General features: G+C 39.4%; 1 protein-coding gene across 3 annotated transcripts; it reads right to left on the bottom strand.

The window, feature by feature from the left end:
- Positions 1 to 1,505: 1,505 nt before the first annotated feature.
- Positions 1,506 to 17,296, bottom strand: UPF3B (UPF3B regulator of nonsense mediated mRNA decay). 3 transcript variants are annotated; one of them, XM_067724668.1, is made up of 12 exons: positions 17,030 to 17,296; positions 16,265 to 16,371; positions 15,984 to 16,090; positions 11,629 to 11,727; positions 10,218 to 10,328; positions 9,141 to 9,184; positions 8,491 to 8,673; positions 8,048 to 8,086; positions 6,035 to 6,195; positions 5,404 to 5,698; positions 2,404 to 2,509; positions 1,506 to 1,630 (listed from the first exon to the last, which is right to left on the bottom strand). In XM_067724668.1, the coding sequence occupies exons 1-12, from the start codon at positions 17,204 to 17,206 to the stop codon at positions 1,617 to 1,619; spliced, it is 1,443 nt and encodes a 480-aa protein (XP_067580769.1). In that variant the 5' UTR covers positions 17,207 to 17,296; the 3' UTR covers positions 1,506 to 1,616. The 3 variants fall into 3 exon arrangements, with proteins under 3 accessions (XP_067580769.1, XP_067580768.1, XP_067580770.1); XM_067724667.1 differs by having other exon boundaries at positions 1,506 to 2,509; positions 17,030 to 17,295; XM_067724669.1 differs by lacking the exon at positions 8,048 to 8,086 and having other exon boundaries at positions 1,506 to 2,509; positions 17,030 to 17,294.
- Positions 17,297 to 18,507: the final 1,211 nt, after the last annotated feature.

The raw sequence follows: 18,507 nt of genomic DNA, 5'->3' as shown, positions 1-18,507 counted from the left end.
TGGGCAGCAAGCAGAACAAGAGAGGGAGGCACTGACATGAAAACAACTGTGAGAGGGCTGGCAACGGGCCCCAGGCTGGGTACAGAGGCAAGTGATGCCAACTCATGACTGATGGTGCTGGGGTGATGCTTCTCCTAAGCTGCCAACAGGTTCCCTTTTCACCTGCCTTCTCAGGAAACCTACACTAGTGGTTATCACTTCCCCTGGGTATTCATCCTTTCTCAGTTCTTTCCTTTTGGCTTCTAAACATGCTTTAGTATTTCTCATATTAAAAAAAATCCTTCCCCAATACCCTTTATCATCACCATTTTTTCACTGCCAAACTTCTCTGAAAAGTTGTCTATGCTGTTTCCATTCTCAGCCCAGTCTGGCTTTCATTCCTTATCATTCCAGGTCATCAATGATTTGTAAGTCACTGAATCCCATGGCCTTTTTTTAAAAAAATATTTTTTGGCTGTGCCACATGGCAGGTGGGATCTTAGTTCACAGACCAGGGATCGAACCCCCACCCCCTGCAATGGAAGTGTGGAGTCTTAACCACTGGACCGCCAGGGAAGTCCCCCCATGGCCTTTTTTCAGGCATCACACTTGACCTTCCAGCAGCATCCAACCCTGATGGCCACTCCCCTTCTTCATTCTTATCCTTGGGTTAGGTAATATAATACCAGTCTTCTGGTTTTTCACCTGCTCTCTGGCTACTCCTTTTCTGTCTTTATACATTTCCTTACCTGTACAGTATCCTTAGAGTTCTTTAAGGCTGGGCCTTAGGCCTGTTTCTGTTCTTTCTCTACTCTCTCCCCCTAAGTGATTAAATCCAGGCCCATGGCTTCAATGATCACCTAAAAATAGATGAATTCCAAACCTGTATCTCTAGCCCAAATCTTTTCTCTGAGCTCCAAGACCTGTATATCCAACTGCCCCCATCTCCATTTCCCACCTGCCACTCACCCTCACTGTAACATGGTTTCTGCCTCACCAGTTCACATGTGCCTCAATACTGCCAAATCCAGTGAACAGTGCACATTTCTTATCTTTCTTAATCTCTCTGTGGCATGGGACACTGCCAGCCATTCTCCTCCTTGAAAATACCCCTTCCATTATGCCAGTACTCTCTCCCAGTTGAGGACCATTCTCTTTCAATCACCTTCGATGGCTCTTCCTCTTTACCTGCCTCTTGGGCTACTGGTTTCTAAAAGCTGAGTAAACATAAAGCAGTGACTTATAAAGTAAAGGCAAACTGATGTCACATTAGAGAAGATGGCAGGATGGAAATGAAGCAGCAGCTCAAGGATGTTGTCCAGACATTTTGGTTCTTATGGAACAAGACTGGTGAACAATGATTTGGTCTTCTAGGTGAGCAAAATATAGGCATAGTGCTAGTGAAGGTAGTAACAAATATCATTCATCCACTTTCAAAATTCCCAAAAGGTTAATTAAGTATCAAAAGCTTAATTTCTCAAAACTAACAGCTATTTTGTAAAGTTAATAAACACTTAGCTTCGTACTTGAGTGATGTTGATGTTTATTGATATCGACGCAAAACAAACTAAGATTAAAAGTTGCTATTTAACAGGAACAAATATTGGTGCAGTTTCCTTCCTGGAGACGGTAGGCACTCAGCTCCAGACCTAAGATAAAACAAAGACTGGATTGTCAAGCACCAACTACGGGTTAAGCTTTAGTAATATAAAAATTGCTAAAGGCAAAAGGAGATGTTAAAAAAGTTTTTTTTTTATGCTAAGCTCACACAAGCAAACAAAAAACTAAAACTAATCCTAAAACTTTAGGACATAGGATATAGACAAGACATGACTATTTAAATTTTTGCAGAAGCGAAAATCTGTTATATCCTTCACTGTACTTGTATTACAATTACATGCTTGTTGCTTCTACACTACACAAAGTCAACAGTTATCAACAACAATGACTATAACTAGATCTGAACAAGACTTCAAAGTGACTCTGCTCCACTGAAATTAAGAAAATTCAATCCAGGATTAACAAAACCTTTTGATTTTAAAGCCAGTTCCCGTATCTTCTTCTCGTGTCATACCTAATTAAGTCCTCTCTTGACGTCTCCTGCCTGCAAACTGCAATGTATGTCCTCTCCCTCAGCTTTGTCTGACACTTTAAAATTAATTTGTATGAACTGCATAAAAAATGAAATTGTACTTCCAATCTGAACCTGCAATCGGGCTCCTGCTTTGACGCAAAACATACTCCTCTGCAGTGTACCCCACCAGCACAGCGACCCCCTTTCTCTCTCTCTATTCCTTTGCCCTGAAGGCACTTCTGGATTGCTTAATTCGTGCTCTTTGGCTGCCTAGACAGTCAGGACACCTAAGGCCATTTGGACCTATCACTCCTCGCTTCCTTCTTTTCTATGGCTAATACCACTTTCCTGCTTTTTTTCTATGGTTGAATCTCCAGACTTGGTGCTGTCATCATGGGGACAGAGTCGATTTCGGCTTCGAGCTCCTGGTTGGTAAAGCTGCATTGCTGGGCGATCCTAAAGTAAAATGAAATGTTAATGTTACAACATTGCTACTAAGCATTTACAGGGGATTTTCAGAGTCATAAGTTATATATTGACATATACCAAAAAGAACCCACACAAGACCAAAATGTGAGGGCACAGTACGTGACAGTAAGTGCCGATGGTTAATTTGCTTCAAACTGCCCGCTTCCTTTCTCCTATCTACAAAGAAAAACAACCGTTTCACTTTTTAAGCAACAGTTAAAAATACGTATTATTTTATATGCCTAGAGTAAATTTTTGATAAGTCTACTGCCTAATTTTCTCAACCATCTCAAGATGAACTGAATCAGCTTGAATAGTTTTTCCTTAGAAACCATGGCCACTGGCTCTCTTCCCCATCAGTAAATTCACTTTAAAATGCACCACCACCTGAGAAAATTTTAGGAGTAAAAACAAAAATAATAAAGAATGCAAAGTCTTAAATGAAGACCTCCCTGAAGTTATGAGCTCAGACCCTTGTAACTTAGCACAAATATGACTGTCTCTTAATTCAGGTTTAACAAGGTAATAGCCTAGTTTGAGACTCTCTAGGTGGCACTTTAGATCTCAGGTTCCTAAATAATCCTCAATAAAGTCACCAGGTACCCCTCAGTTCAAGTAATGTGTTTGGTTATGACAGTATGACCCTGGAAAACTTACATGTATAGGCCTTTTTTCAAATTCAATAAAACAAGACATGAGCCTTCCTTGCCCTTTCTCTCTGACATATGAAAGTTAGGCTTAAAGCATTATTCCCAAGTGAATAATTCCAGCAAAATATTTCACTATTTTAACAAGATGAAACGTTAAAACAAATGAGACTGCTGCGTAGCATTTAAAGAAACAGATGATGGGGCTCCTACTGTGCAAAGATGGGACAATTTAAACATCCATCAACAAGGACAATAACTGATAGTAACAAGTTGGAGTACACCAAATATTTCTAAATCCACAAGTTCTTAAAGACTAAACGGAACAAAACTCATGGATAGCCCCTACAAGTTGCTGGGACACCAACTCATTACTCTGAATACTGTAAATAAAGGGAAAGGATCAAATGCTTTTCTTGCCTTTCCTCCACCTTATGAAATAACGCATCTAAACAAAATTATCAGGAGAAAAGCTGATAAAAATTTTTATAATACATGGATCAGGCTTATAATACCTGAACTAATTGATCAGTTGTTTTTCCAACTTTTTATCTTAAAAAATTTTTAATCTATAGAAATGTTGCCAAACTTGTACAACAAATACCTCATACCTTTCTCCTAGATTCACGATGGTTAACATTTTGTCACATGTGCCTTTTCCGACTCTAGTGTGTGCAGGCATACACGTATATAGACACATTATATTTTTGCAGAACCATTTGAGAGTAAGTGCAGACATCATGACCCTTCATTGCTAAATATTTCAGCCTGTGTATCTTAAGAGCAAGGACATCCTATCACATAACCATAATACGATTACTATTGGTCAATCTTAACGTCACAATAAAAGGATACCCAGACATTGTATGCTTCCTGATATGATGCAGTAGGAACTGCACAACACCACCTATCAAGTATTCTTGCCAACAATTGAGTCTGAATATATTCAGGCCTCTAGATGAGGGGCCACCTGTTTTTGTGAATAAAGTTTGATTGGCACACAGCCAGGCTTATTCTTTTACATGTTGTCTATGCCTACTTTCCTACAAAGCTTACCGGTTGTGACAGAGACCACATGGCCCACAAAGCCTGAAATATTTACCATCTGGCCCTTGACAGAAAAAATTTGCTGACACTGCTCTAGATATGACTACTGGTTTTCAAGGAAACACAGAAGGTAGAGGAACATGTTAAATGATACCACAGGGATGTAATTAGCCAATCTGGACTGTTAGAAGCTCTACAGGGCAAACTGGATTCTGCAACAAATAAATGGTAGGAAAGCAAGAGGAGGAGGAATTGTCTAGATTAAGAGACACTTAAGGGAACATTTCAAGCAAATACGGTTTGTGGACCTTGTTTAGAGCCTATAAAAAAGATGTTAATGAGACAATTGGGAAAATCTGAACACTGAGTAGGTAGGATGCTAAGGAGTTATTGTCAGTTTTTTTTTTTTTTTCTGGTGTGAAAATGATATTAGGGTTATTTTATTAAGAAAAAGAGTCTTGGGCTTCCCTGGTGGTGCAGTGGTTGAGAGTCCGCCTGCCGATGCAGGGGACACGGGTTCGTGCCCCAGTTCGGGAAGATCCCACATGCCGCGGAGCGGCTGGGCCCGTGAGCCATGGCCGCTGAGCCTGCGCGTCCGGAGCCTGTGCTCCGCAACGGGAGAGGCCACAACAGTGAGAGGCCCGTGTACCAGAAAAAAAAAACAAAAAAAAAAAAGAAAAAGAAAAAAAGCCTTTGGGACTTCCCTGGCAGTCCAGTGGTTAAAACTCTGCATTTCCACTGCAGGGGGTATGGGTTCGATCTCTGGCTGGGGAACTAAGATCCTGCATGCCACCTTGGGGCGTGGCCAAAAAAAAAAGTCTTTACTCTTAATATTGACGTATTTAAAGAAGAGATTATCTGTCTAGGATTTGCTTGAAAATAATCCAGTAGGAGTAAGATAGGCTAGAGTAGAAAGAAGATTGGCCATGAGGTGATAATTGCTGAAGCTGGGTGATGGGTACATCACATTATTCCTCTGTTCTCTCTACTTTTGTGTGTGTTTGAAATACATACACAAACTTATTAACAATAAGTTAATAAAAGGACCCCACCAAGACTGAAAAAAAGGTGCAGATAGTTAAAGTTCCCCTAAAATTCTATAATGAACAACGAGCTAGCCCTTTCCTTTATACTTGCAGGAAAAGAAAAAGAAATCCTCATGAAAATAAGTTTAACGAAAAGCAGCACCTTGTTTCTTATGCGATCTCTCTTAACCACTTCTTCTTTCTTTTCAGTTTTTTCTGAGCTGCCTACTGGTTCTGTACTTTCAGGCTTCTTTCCTTTATCCCGAAGGGCTTCTTTCTCTTTTTTCATTTCTTCTTCCTTTCTTTTAAAAGCCTTCTCTTTCTCGTAGCGCTCCTTCTGCCTGCGGCGCTCTTCCTCCTGCCGCTTCAGCCTCTCTCTTTCCCGCAGGGCGCGCTCTTGGTCTCGTTCATAATCCCGCTCCCTCTCCCTGTATTCTCTGCCACTCTCATCTTCAGGTCTGCGTGAGAAACAAATCTGAGTATGCACCCTCAAAGTTCTTCTAATCACAAATGCAGGAACATTCTGATCCTGACTTGGCCACTACAATGAGGTTGAACTTTTGGAGCAGCATTAAAAAAAAACTACTAGTATTTTGAAAAACAATAAAAAAAAAAACCCCAAAGTCATTCACCCAGATTAAGATACTAAAATATTTGAAACCTGTCCTCCTCATCCCCCTACACCTCGTAAAACCAAGTATCTTGATTCAGGTACAAGTCCAGAAAGTAGCAGTAAAACTAGCACCTAGAAACATACCAAAAACAAATGTACCAAAGAGCCCTCAACTACCGACCTCTTAGGCTTTTCATCTTTAAATTCACCATCAGAACGTTTGGGCAATGGACAACTCTGCCCACTGGCTCTTTCATCACTCAGATTCTCTTTGTCCAATTTCTTGACCTTTTCTCTTTTGTCCACTTCTTTTTCATCGCCTTTTTCTGGCTTCTTGAGCAGCTTTAAAGAGAACAAATTTAAGTTTATTTTGAAGGGTGGGACATTGTCTTCTGATTCTACCAAAGAAAATAATATACTAAATATTTTCAATTTAGGCTATAGAAGGCCCCCGTCTCTGCAGGTACTCATAAACTTTCAGGTGAACAACTAGTGCATGAGAGCAGTAATTTGCTAAAAGGACGCTATTAATGTGAAAGTGTTATCCACTCAAATGAAGTGGTTTAATCACTTTGTGGCAATAGGATCAAGACTCCTTTGGCTTAAATGGGTCAACCTTTAAGTAGACCAACGTACACTTTCAAGTATGCCTTCTGTAGCCCAGCATGTTGGCATAACTTGATAGGAAAATATGGTATGAATTTAAAATGCTAAGCAGATCATTACTGCTGGACTATTTTTACATAGTAATTATAATGACAAATACCTTGGTCACCAAAGGAGAGATCCATTGCAGGAATAATTTTGCCTTGAGTCTGAGAGTAGTTACATACTTATGATGGTACAATCATATTATCATTAGAGATGAAAAGCAAAAATTATTTGGCATTTGATTTAAAAATCCAAATACCTCATACAATGGAACTGTGAAGTTCCATCTGTACTGAATAGGAATTCTGCTCAATGTCATATATATGACAGAATGCAATTCTAAACTAAAAGTGGTTTATAAAGTCCAAATTGCTAACAAAAATTTCTTTCTCATGCCACTGCTATAAATCTCTCTAGAATACCCCCAAGTGTTGGATATTCAGAGAGATTTTTAGTCAAAATAGAAGAATTTCAAGTCTCAGAGTGAAGGCATCATAGAAAGTTTCATCTCAGGGTGAAGGCATCATACAAGCCACCAAGCAAGAGGCAAAGCACCACAAGACTTAAGCATGAAGTGTTTCAGCACACAGACAGCCACTGCAAATGGTGAGTCCAAACTGGACACTAAGAAGGCACCAGTGTAAAGTGAGGATACCATGTGCAGGTTTCACTGGAAGTGTTCTTATTTCTCTAATGAACATCTTTGTTAGAAGCCAAGATGTTCATTACTCTAATAAGAACATTAACGGATATCTCTAGCATGGCTGGCTCTACCTTCTGCCTTGCTGACAGAAATAGCAAGTCAAGTCACTTGTGGCATGGCGGACAGAGAAATCGCTAGAAGGAATTAAGATGGGAACCTCCCCACCCTGCCGCCAAGCCCCTTATCACCAATAATGAGTCCTGGAGAGCCTAGGGGAACCCTAGCCACGTGAACGGCTGAATTTTGAGGAGGTAAAAGGAGACCCTGCCATCACCTCGGTGAGATTTTCTCTGACTTTCTCTGAAGTACTATGTACAAGTACTTCCCCAGGAAGTTCGCTGAAGTAAGGGCTGCCAAGCCATGCCCTCAGAAGGGAAGTAGCAAGGCTGGGATCTTTCTATAGGTTTTCCTCTTCCTACATGCAATATATTAATCAGAATCTGCTGCTCACAGATTCCCAGGTAGATGCAAGAAGGTAACGTGGAAAATCCTGTGAGAGGGGAAAGGACATAATGCAGGGGGTATATCCCTAGTACTCCCACAAGGCAGCCAGTTATGAGAGGCATATAAAAAGAAGAGAAGGGAAAGAGCTCTTTAGGCATGGTTGTCCTCTAGCTGTATATTGTTGAAGCTCCTGGGTACACAGCAGAGCATCAGCAAGTCATCTGAGCTTCCTTCTAAGGTAGGAATTTAAAATGGCTCAGCTTTTAAGAAGACTTAGGTCAGTCTGAAGGGGTTTTCTACAGGTAACACTACCACCACCACCAAAAGGACTTATTAACTAAGACCTGTGTGTGTGACATGATACTAGGTGCTCTGTATCATGTACTTGGTCCTTACATTTTTCTGATTCACAGCTTGTAACAGAAACCTGTGTACCTGAGGACAGTGGAAAACAAACAGATGAGGCAACTTCATGTATCAAAAATGAAGGAAAAGCTGAATAAAACCCGTAATTCATGCCAGCCAGCCCTAAGCCCTTATTTATGAAGAATTGAGAAAATAATAATCCAAAATTGAACATTTTCAATGATTAAAAATAACACAGATCTGCACTGAATACCATGTAAACTACTTAATCTTTAAAATTATCTTAAATTAAAAGAATAATACTATTACTATTATAGGAAAGGCTTCTGTTGATTCACTCCCCCCCCCAAAAAAGACAAAAACAAAACCAAAAAAACTGTTTACACCAACACAAGATGCATGCATATTTGAAGAAGTAGATACAGTACATGCAAATTTCAGCAACATGCAGTCAGTTTAAGTTATTTTCATACCTTAATCTTTGGTTCATCCTTTAATTTGTCCCTTTCTGGAACTCTGTCTATCTTCTTTAGCTTTTCTATATCTTTCCTTTTTCGTTTCTCTTCTTCTTTCCACTTCCTCCTCTCTTCTTCTCTTTGTCTTTTTCTTTCTATTTCTCGCCTCCTTCTTTCTTCTCTCTTTTCTTCTCTCATCCTCTAGAAAGAAACATCAACACAAACCTTCAAACAAGATAACTGCCACCAAAAACTTAGTCTTGAAGGTACGGTGGGCACCCACTTAACTATATCATCTTTCCTTCCCATTTTCTATCTCCTTAACCCCCTCACCACCCCATTCAAAATATGAGAGAGAATAAAGACCAGGGCCTGCTAATATCAGAGTCTCCCAATGCTGCCTTACTACATTATCCAGAGGCTTTCAGGAAATCAAGAGAGTGTCTCTCGAGCAAGCTAAGGACTCCCTGGTTTTGCAGAGTGAATCTTTGGTCCAACAACCAGAGTGAAGAAGAAGGCCAGAGAGTGAGGCCAATGAGCCAACTCTTTAAAGAATAATGGTAGAAGAAGCAGCTATCTCTCCTATAGGATCCCAATGCTCTTATATTCACAGAATGCAAACCAATGAAATAGAAGTATTGAGAGAACTATAAAAACAAAAGGTTTACCTGCTTGTTTTTCAGGAAGCTCAAAAGTGGGGTTGTCTTTTTAGCTACATAAATGTAAACAGATTATTAATAATACTTAATCAACCCCTAGAAAGGATTCTGTTTTCTGACATTCCCTGCCAACCACCCAAGGTGGGAAAACTACACCCCTTAAACAGTAAGTTCACAACTATATTATTGGAAAGAAGTTTTACAGTATTCTATTTCGATTCTGAAGGTTTAAAATAATTTTTTAAAAGTTAAGAAATTCAAATTAAAACAATAAAACAATTATTAAAAAGAGCAATTCCCGGTCAGTGAGAATAAAGTGCAAAGGACATTCTCTTGTTTTACAGATGGGAGTATAAATTTGCTCAACCAGGAAGAAACTGGGGTAAGGGGCTAAAAATATCTAATACTTTTGACCCCATAATTCCACTTCTGGGAATTTATTCTATGGAAAGTATCGGAGATGGGCTTATATTATGCATCCATTAATAAAAACCAAGTTTTAGAAGAATATTTAACTCATTCTTCAATATTCTGAACAATGCTATCTAACCTTGTAGCTAGCTTTTTGCAAAGCATACTTCCTTCCTAGCATAAATTCCTAGGAGTGGAAATCCTGGGTCAGAGGCTGTGCTTATGTTTAGAGCTGATATAGTAGTGACAACTTACTACTAAAACCAATATCCAAGCTAGAATTTCTCAAGTGGTTTTCAATTTTGCAGTAACTAACTTCATTTTTTGACATTTTCAGGTCAAAATTTTTTTTAGGAATATGAGCTTATTACTAGAAAACACCAATTGATCTTCAAAGGCTTACCAACATCTTAAGGTCCTATATGAGTCTTCAAACTTTTTATACTTCTGTTACATTTGTGTGGCACTAAATAAGTCAGAATTTTTCCCATCTTATCAATGCATTCTCATAATCCTGTGAGGCAGGTATTATCTGCACTTTATAGTAGAACAAACAGAGTCTTAAAGAAGTTAGTGCCTTTCCCATGGTCAAACAGCTAGCAAGTGACAGAAGTGGGAGTCTGACAGGTCTTCTGATGAAAAAGCTGTTGCCCTTAATTCCTTTTGCCCACTTACCTATTAATTCTCTATTTTTTGCTTCTATTTCCTCTAGCAGTGTCTCTGGAGTAGATGTCATTTTCTCATTATCTGCAGCATAACTTTCCAAAAATTTTCTATATTCTGGATCTAAATAATTGTTTAAGTAAATAGAAAACATAGCAGACTTTAAACAAAATAGGAAATATTATCTATGGGAGAACTGCAAGCCATAGTTATGGGACCTTCAGAGACTATCATTTATAGCATGTAAGCAGTTTCTGCATCAGTACACCTCACTTTAATTAAACTCAGCATATGAAAATCAGGTGTTCTAAACAGATAAATGAGGGCAGATGTCCTAGATGTGGCACTAGAGGTGATAGTAACTTCTGGAATTCTTTCCTAGATGCCTCCGACATCAGAAAGGGTAACACATCTGAGTCATTATGTTGTATCTGGAGCAGGCACTGTGGAGCATGTCACTTGATCTAGTCTTCACGGTCTGAATCTATGATATAATCAATAAGCAGCTGTGTGTTGAGTCTTTTCTGTGTTTTCCTTATAAAATACCCATTATAGTAATAAATAATGGAAACCAAACTAGTTGATTCTAAAATGCCCATCTGATATAAAATATTGCAGCTAAGTCCTTAGCCAACACAACCACATTACAGAGATCTCAAAATCTGGATCCAGTTTACCGTAAATGGCAATTATTTCAGTTTTTTAGTTCTAGTATTTCAGTTCAATGGAATTACTATGTGTGCAGTTAACTGCATATTCAAAGCCTAGAAAACAGGACTGGCCACTACAGATACTTTATATTAAGTTACTCAAGTATAGAAAATTTTCCATCACAGCTCTCAATGATAACGCTTCCTCTTTATAAAAATGGAAACCAAAAGTCAAATAAATAATCATAAAAATGGTAAGAGGCCTCAAGGAGTTGTAATTTGAAACATCTGATTTTTTCCCATTGTCTTCTAATATACCTAAGGTGATTTACTACTCAACAGTCAAAATATATTGCTTAATGGGGAAGGGATGAAAAGCCATTAGCCAAAGAGAGTGAAAACTAGAGGAAACCCACCTCCATTCTAACAAGCAAAGCTTTCATCAGTGAATTACATCTCTCATGAACTTTATTTCCTATGTTTTCTTAATTTAAAAGATTGGAGTCCACTTAATTCCCACAAAGGTAATATTTTTAAAAAACCCATGGCCCTACTATATATACAACACAGGGAACTCTACTCAATATTCTGTAATAACCCATATGGGAAAAGAACCTGAAAAAGAATAAATATATGTATATGTATAACAGAATCACTTTGCTGTACACCTGAAACTAACACAACATTGTAAATCAACTATATTCCAATATAAAATAAAAATTAAATTAAAAAAAACATGGCATTAGCATTACATAACTAGAGCTATACTGTACCATCATCGATAGTCCCAACTTTAGTATCTCTTTTCTTAGTCTTCTTTTTTGCAGCTTTTTGAAAAGGTGCAAATTCTACTATGGCAGGATATTCCTGACCTGTTTAGAAAAAATAGCATACTTGTTGTAAGAAAGAAAAGGTCAAAAGTGGATACAAGAGACTCAACCCACCACTCTCTAGGCTTCCTTTGATGACAGTGGTCTGAATAGGTCTCCCAACAGGCATAAATCACATTGGCACAACTAAAATCAACATGTTGCCAAAGGAGCTCCCAGTTCATACTGATAACTTAGTGAAAAGATATGGGAGGGAATTAAAATACTCACTTAAATTCAACTTCTAAGTGTGATATTGTGATATGTGGGAGAAAAAAATCTACAAACTAATTTTCATTTAAAAAATACATCAGAGGGAATTCCCTGGCAGTCCAGTGGTTAGTACTCGGCACTTTCATTGCAGGGGCCTAGGTTCAATCCCTAGTGGGGGAACTAAGATCCTGCAAGCCATGCAGCATGGCCAAAACAAACAAACGAACAAACAAAAAAACCAGATCACAATACTGATTATACAGGGGTATAAATATGTCAAAAGTCACCAAATGCACACATAAAATGGATGCATTTTAATATGTAAATTATACCTTAATAAAATTGATTTTTTATAAGTGCAAAAATATACACCAGAAATCTCTAGAACAGGTAAAGCTACAGAGATAGAAAGTAGGTTAGTGCTTGTCTAGAGATAAGGAGTAACAGCTAATGGGTACGAGGTTTCTTTTTAGAGAAATGTGTTCTAAAATTAGATTGTGGCGACAGCTGCACAACTCTGTGAATATACTAAAAAACACTGAACAGTACACTTTAAAAGGGTGAATTTTATGGCATATGCATTATATCTCAGTAAAGCTGTTATTAAAAAATACACCAGGAGACACCAAAGCACAGGCAACAAAAGTGAAAAATAGATAAACTGTGCTACATCAAAATTAGGAACTTATGGGGCTTCCCTGGTGGCACAGTGGTTGGGAATCCGCCTGCCAATGCAGGGGACACGGGTTCGAGCCCTGGTCCAGGAATATCCCACATGCCGCGGAGCAACTAAGCCTGTGTGCCACAACTCCTGAGCCTGTGCTCTAGAGCCCGCGAGCCACAACTACTGAAGCCTGCACGCCTAGAGCCCATGCTCCGCAACAAGAGAAGCCACCACAATGAGAAGCCCGCGCACCACAATGAAGAGCAGCTCCACTTGCCACAACTAGAGAAAGCCTGTGCCCAGCAACAAAGACTCAACGCAGCCAAAAATAAAAATAAATAAAATAAATAAATTAAAAAAAAATTAAGAACTTCTGTGCATCTAGGGACATAATCAACAGAGAGAAAAGGAAGCCTATAGAATTGGAGAAAATATTTGCAAATCATATATCTGATAAGGGGTCAATATACAGAATACGTAAAGAACTCCTACAACTCAACAAAAAAAACCCCAAATAATCTGATTAAAAAATGTTCAAAGGACTCGAATAGACATTTCTCCAGAGATGGTATACAAATGGCCAATAAGCAAATGAAAAGATGCTATGTGCTCAAGCATATGAAAAGATTAAACTATTACCTCACTAATCATTAGGGAAATGCCAATCAAAACCACAATGAAATACCATCTTATACCTGTCAGAATGATTACTATTAAAGGGGAAAAAAACCCCAGAAAATAGCAAATGTTGGCAAGGACATGGAGAAATTAGAACCTTCATGCATTGCTGGTGGGAATAGAAAATGGTGCAGCCACTATGGAAAATGGTATGGTGGTTCCTCAAAAAAATTAAAAATAGAATTACCATATGACCCCGCAATTCCACTTTTGGGTATGTATTCAAAAGAAGTGAAAGCAGAGACTTGAACAGATGCTTGTACATTCATAGCAGCATTATTCACAATAGCCAAATGTCCCTCAACAGATGAATGGATAAAGAAAATGAAGTATATACGTACAATGGAAAAGGAGATTCTGACACATGCTACAACATGGATTAACCTTGAGGACATTATGCTAAGTGAAATAAGCTAGTCACTAGAAGTCAAATACTATGATTCCACTTATATGAGGTACCTAGAATGGTCAACTTCATAGACAGAAGGGTGGTTCATGGAGGTAGAATGTAGTTGCAAGAGGCTGGGAGAGGGAGAAATGGGGAGTTGTTTAACAGGTAGAGTTTCAACCTTACAAGAAGAAGTTCTAGAGATTGGTTGCAGAACAACGTGAATGTACTCAACACTACTGAACTGCACATTTAAAAATGGTTAAGATGGTAAATTTTATTTGTGCATTTTACCACAATTTTTAATAATGCAAAAAACCAAAAAAAGTAACGAGGTAATGATACATACTATGACATGGATGAACCTTGAAAACATACTAAGTAAAAGAGGCAGTCACAAAAGGCCACATATTGTATGATTCACTTCATATGAAATGTCCAGAATAAGGAAATCCATAGTTAGATCAGTGGTTGCCAGGGTCTAGCGGGAGAGGAGAATGGGAGATGACTGCTAATGAATACAGGATTCTTTTTGAAGTGATGTATACATTCTGGAATTACATAGTGGTAATGGTTACAAAACTTGTGAATATACTAAAAACCATTGAATTTTATGGTATGTGAGTTATATCTCAATTAAAAAAAAAAAACCCAAGTGACTACTGGAAAAATACACCAGATCCCTGCTATAGAATAATGTCATACAAGGTATAAAATTCCATCCTGGGCTTCCCTGGTGGCGCAGTGGTTGGGAGTCCGCCTGCCAATGCAGGGGACGCGGGTTCGTGCCCCAGTCTGGGAGGATCCCACATGCCAGGGAGCGGCTGGGCCCGTGAGCCATGGCCGCTGGGCCTGCGCGTCCAGAGCCTGTGCTCCGCAACGGGAGAGGCCATAGCAGTGAGAGGCCCGCGTACTGCAAAAAAAAAAATTCCATCCTTAGATCTTTGGCATGTAAACATAAGCCAGGATAAATTACTAGAATTGACCATTAGGCATCACAAAGCAGTCACACAGGAAACAAGGTTTTAGAAATCCTAGTGAATGCAGAATCCTATTACCTTAATAACTGATACATTTGAGAAGGAACAGATAAACCAGACTGAAACAAAAGGAAATTGTGGAAGACAGGCTGAAAAAAACAGAAGTGAGGCCGAACTATGGAAGATGCTGACTACCAGACTAAGGAATTTGGACTTTTGTTCACAACTGCTATCTTAAGTCACTATTTTCAAAAAGATTAATTTCATGGCAATATAAGACTATTAAATTATACAGAAAGTGGAAAAAAATGGAAAATCCTATAAGGTTAGAGACTGGTTGTCTAAGCATTTGGTGATGAGGATATAAAGTGTGAAAGTATTACTAAGTCTAGATGAACAAGATATTAAAAAGCAGTAAATTGACAAAATCCATCACTTGTTTAAATGTAAGGGATAAAAAAGAGAGGAAAAAAGTTAAACACAACTCAGATTTCCAGGAAATCACTGCTATCTACTGGAATAAACTTGGAGTGGAGAAGTAGCCGGTTTGAGGGGATTAATAAAAGCTGGACAAACACAGTAGCAATCCTTCAACTTTTACTGGCATATTTCCTGACAAAGATTTCCTTTTTACCAACTTTGAACTAATACTGAAAAAACATAACCTAACAAAAAGACACATCATTCACCTATGATTGCAAAGTCAAAAGAAAAGTGGCAAATGGAAGTGTGGACATTCTCTGACTAAATGTTGCAAGCAGCAGATAATAAAATGAGAGTTAAGGCAGAAGTTTTTCTTCCCTATAAACTCCTGGATACAAAGTGGGAAATCATCAAGTTCAATGTTTTAATTATATACAACTTAGAATGTTAAACAGTACTCCAGCTGGCAACTATTGACATAAAGAATCTGACTTAAATAAGTGTTAGTCCTTGAAGCAAGATGAGAAGTAAATATTTAAAATTTGTCATACAAGTTTAAAGAGTCATTTATCAGTATCACTGTTGAAACTAGTAAATACTCAAAACAACAGATCATCTAATACCGGGCAAAAGAATAGTCACAGGAGGAGAAAACTGTGGCAATTTCATTCAGTTGATCAAACTACAGAAATAATAGGTTAATACAAATACCTGAGGACTGTAAAAAGTCATATTATCTATTTATAAGGCTGTCATAAGCTTATCAAATGTGTAAAACTCTTTAAATGTTGCTCATCTTATCACCCAGGATTTTAGAAACGCCATGAAGGCATCGAGAAAACACTGTGATACACACATTGTCTTAAACATACAAATGACAAAGAAACCACCCCCCTCAGTTAAAAGGACTTACCTTTATTGTCGAGGAACACATAACCATCGAAACGATCCCTGAACAAAATAATGTCCTCCTGGTTTTTAAAGTTGATGTATGCTCTGGCATACATATGAGGATACAGGCTGCAGGGAGGAAAGCAATTATGTCAATGTGCTTGCAGGTGTCTGACTGAACTACAAGTATGCATATGTTAAAAAGATAGGCTCAAAAATCAAATGGAAAACATTAGTAGGATTAAAAAGAATGGAAGAAACCTTTTTCATTTACCCCCTCCCTCTTTTATTTATTTATTTTACCTAGTATCATTAGAAAAAAACTCAAAATAATCATGCTCAGGCATAGGCTGAAGATGTTCCTGAAGCTGCTCCTTGGTCAAAGTGGGCGGTAATCTCCGTATTACCACCTTAAGAAATGAATAAGGAAAATAAAATTAGTACAAAGCAATTTTCTGTCAAACCTGAATCACTGTCCCTGAAGAAAGTTGGCCTTTAAAAGATGAGATCACTTATAAAAACCCAAGAGAATGTTCAGAAAGCTCAGAATGATTAGTCAAACATAATAGTAACGTAGTTAAAAAAAACCACCAACTCTCAAAAACGAGAACTGCCTGGAGCAAGGAAAATCTCAGGTTCTGTTAACCTGAAGCCCCACAGTTTACTAGGTCTTCGCCTCATTTTCTATCACCCATTTTCAGCAGTGGTAAGAAATTAGTAAACCAACCCTGGTCTTTTGTGGGTGCCATGAATTCTTGATTTATTAATATTTCCCTACCACATCCAACACATCCTAAAATATAATCCTTACTCAATCAGCATAAAGAATTCAAAATTCTAAGGAATACCACAAATTCCCTCATTGCTCCCCAAATAAGGATGCACCCGATCTGGCCCCCAGACCATAATATCCCCCACCCACCCACTCCCTCAACTAGCCTCTATTAATTTTCCTATCACAAACTACTCCCACCCTTGATGGCCTCTTCACTATTGCCCCTTCCCAACCATCCTCCACGGGTGGCGGAACGGTCCCGCCCTCTCCTGGGCCGACAGACGGCCAGTCACCTTGCTCAACGCCTCTTTCTTCTCCTTGTTCCGATCCTGCTTATCTTCCGCTTTGATGCTGTCCCCCGAAGGCCCACAGACGCTGCCTGTGGCCCCCGGGGGAGTCAAGAGGGTTACTCGCTTCTCCTTAGGCCTATGCTCCTTCTCCTCCTTCATGGCCACGGTTTCGCTCCTCATCGCGGTGGCCCGGCCTAAACGCCACTACGCCAGCACCTAACGACTCCCGGCCCACTCCGAACAGAACTCCGCCCCCAACGGACGCCCCGCCTTCTAAGCGGAATCCTGCTTTCTTTAGGGCCCCGCCAGGATCTCGCGAGACTTCAGGACGCCTGGTCTTAGCTTCCCGCCCGCGGAATCCCCGCACCGCCCAATCCCCTTGCGACCCAGACTCCCTCGGGGCACGTCATTAGCAGCTCCGCCATCTTGGCTGGGACGAGTATTTCACGGACTACAAATCCCGGCATGCAAAGCACTTACTCGGGCTTCCCTGGTGACGCAGTGGTTAAGAATCCACCTGCCAATACAGGGGACACGGGATCGAGCCCTGGTCTGGGAAGATCCCACATGCCACTGAGTAACTAAGCCCGTGTGCCACAACTACTGAGCCTGCGCTCTAGAGCCCACGAGCCAAAACTACTGAGCCCACGCGCCACAACTATTGAAGCCCGCGCACCTAGAGCCCGTGCTCCGCAACAGGAGAGGCCACCGCAATGAAAAGCCCGCGTATCGCAAGAAAGAGCAGCCCCGGCTCGCTGCTTCTGGCCGGGAGGTCTGGAGTCGTAGGTGTTTCAGGGTTCCTATTTGTAAGTAAATGGAATCCTTAATCTTGAAAGTGTAGTGTTTTTCAGATCTAAAGATACTTTCTGCGGGCTTTGTTTTCCTCAGATAAACCCGATGTTATCCAAAGTTTACCTCACTAGGGGAACGACTTGTATTTTCTATCATTGGTTGTGAAGTGTCCTTTCAGAGTTTTTAGAGGTTTTTTTCCTTATATTGATTAGGATTCAGACACTTAATAAACACGCACAGAACACTGACATTAAAGGATCATTATAACCAAAATGTATGAGATTTGTTTTCATCACCGTTTTTAAAAGTAAAAGGAACCTATCATGGTACTGATGCCCCGCAGGGAGGAGAAAATAAAATAAAACCCAACTTGCTTTAGATGGGATTGCCCTCCTTCCCGCTTTTAAAAAGGCTAATTATGCATTATTTGTAATAGCCCCAAACTGGAAACAACCCAAATATCTGTCAACCGGCTAATGCATAAACAAAATGTGGCACATCCATAGATCTAAATACTACTCAGCAATAAAAATGAAGCGATACGTCCATCCACATGAGTGAATCTCAAAATGATTATGCTGAGTGAAAGAATCAGGACACAAAGAGAATACATGCTGTATGATCTCATTGATATGAAATTCCAGAAAAGGTAAAACCATAGTGAGAGAAAGCAGATCAATGATTGCCAG

The sequence above is a fragment of the Pseudorca crassidens genome, chromosome X (genome assembly GCF_039906515.1).
Source record: "Pseudorca crassidens isolate mPseCra1 chromosome X, mPseCra1.hap1, whole genome shotgun sequence".
NCBI lineage: Eukaryota > Metazoa > Chordata > Mammalia > Artiodactyla > Delphinidae > Pseudorca > Pseudorca crassidens.
This window is presented reverse-complemented; position numbering and strand designations above follow the sequence as displayed.

Coding starts and splice junctions, on each gene's coding strand:
- UPF3B (XM_067724667.1), bottom strand. CDS start 17,206: ATGAGGAGCGAAACCGTGGCCATGAAGGAGGAGAAGGAGCATAGGCCT. Junction 16,091..16,264: donor TTTTTTTCTAATGATACTAG/GTAAAATAAATA, acceptor TCCTCCCTGCAG/CCTGTATCCTCATATGTATG. Junction 11,728..15,983: donor TGTGTTCCTCGACAATAAAG/GTAAGTCCTTTT, acceptor TTTTCTAAACAG/GTCAGGAATATCCTGCCATA.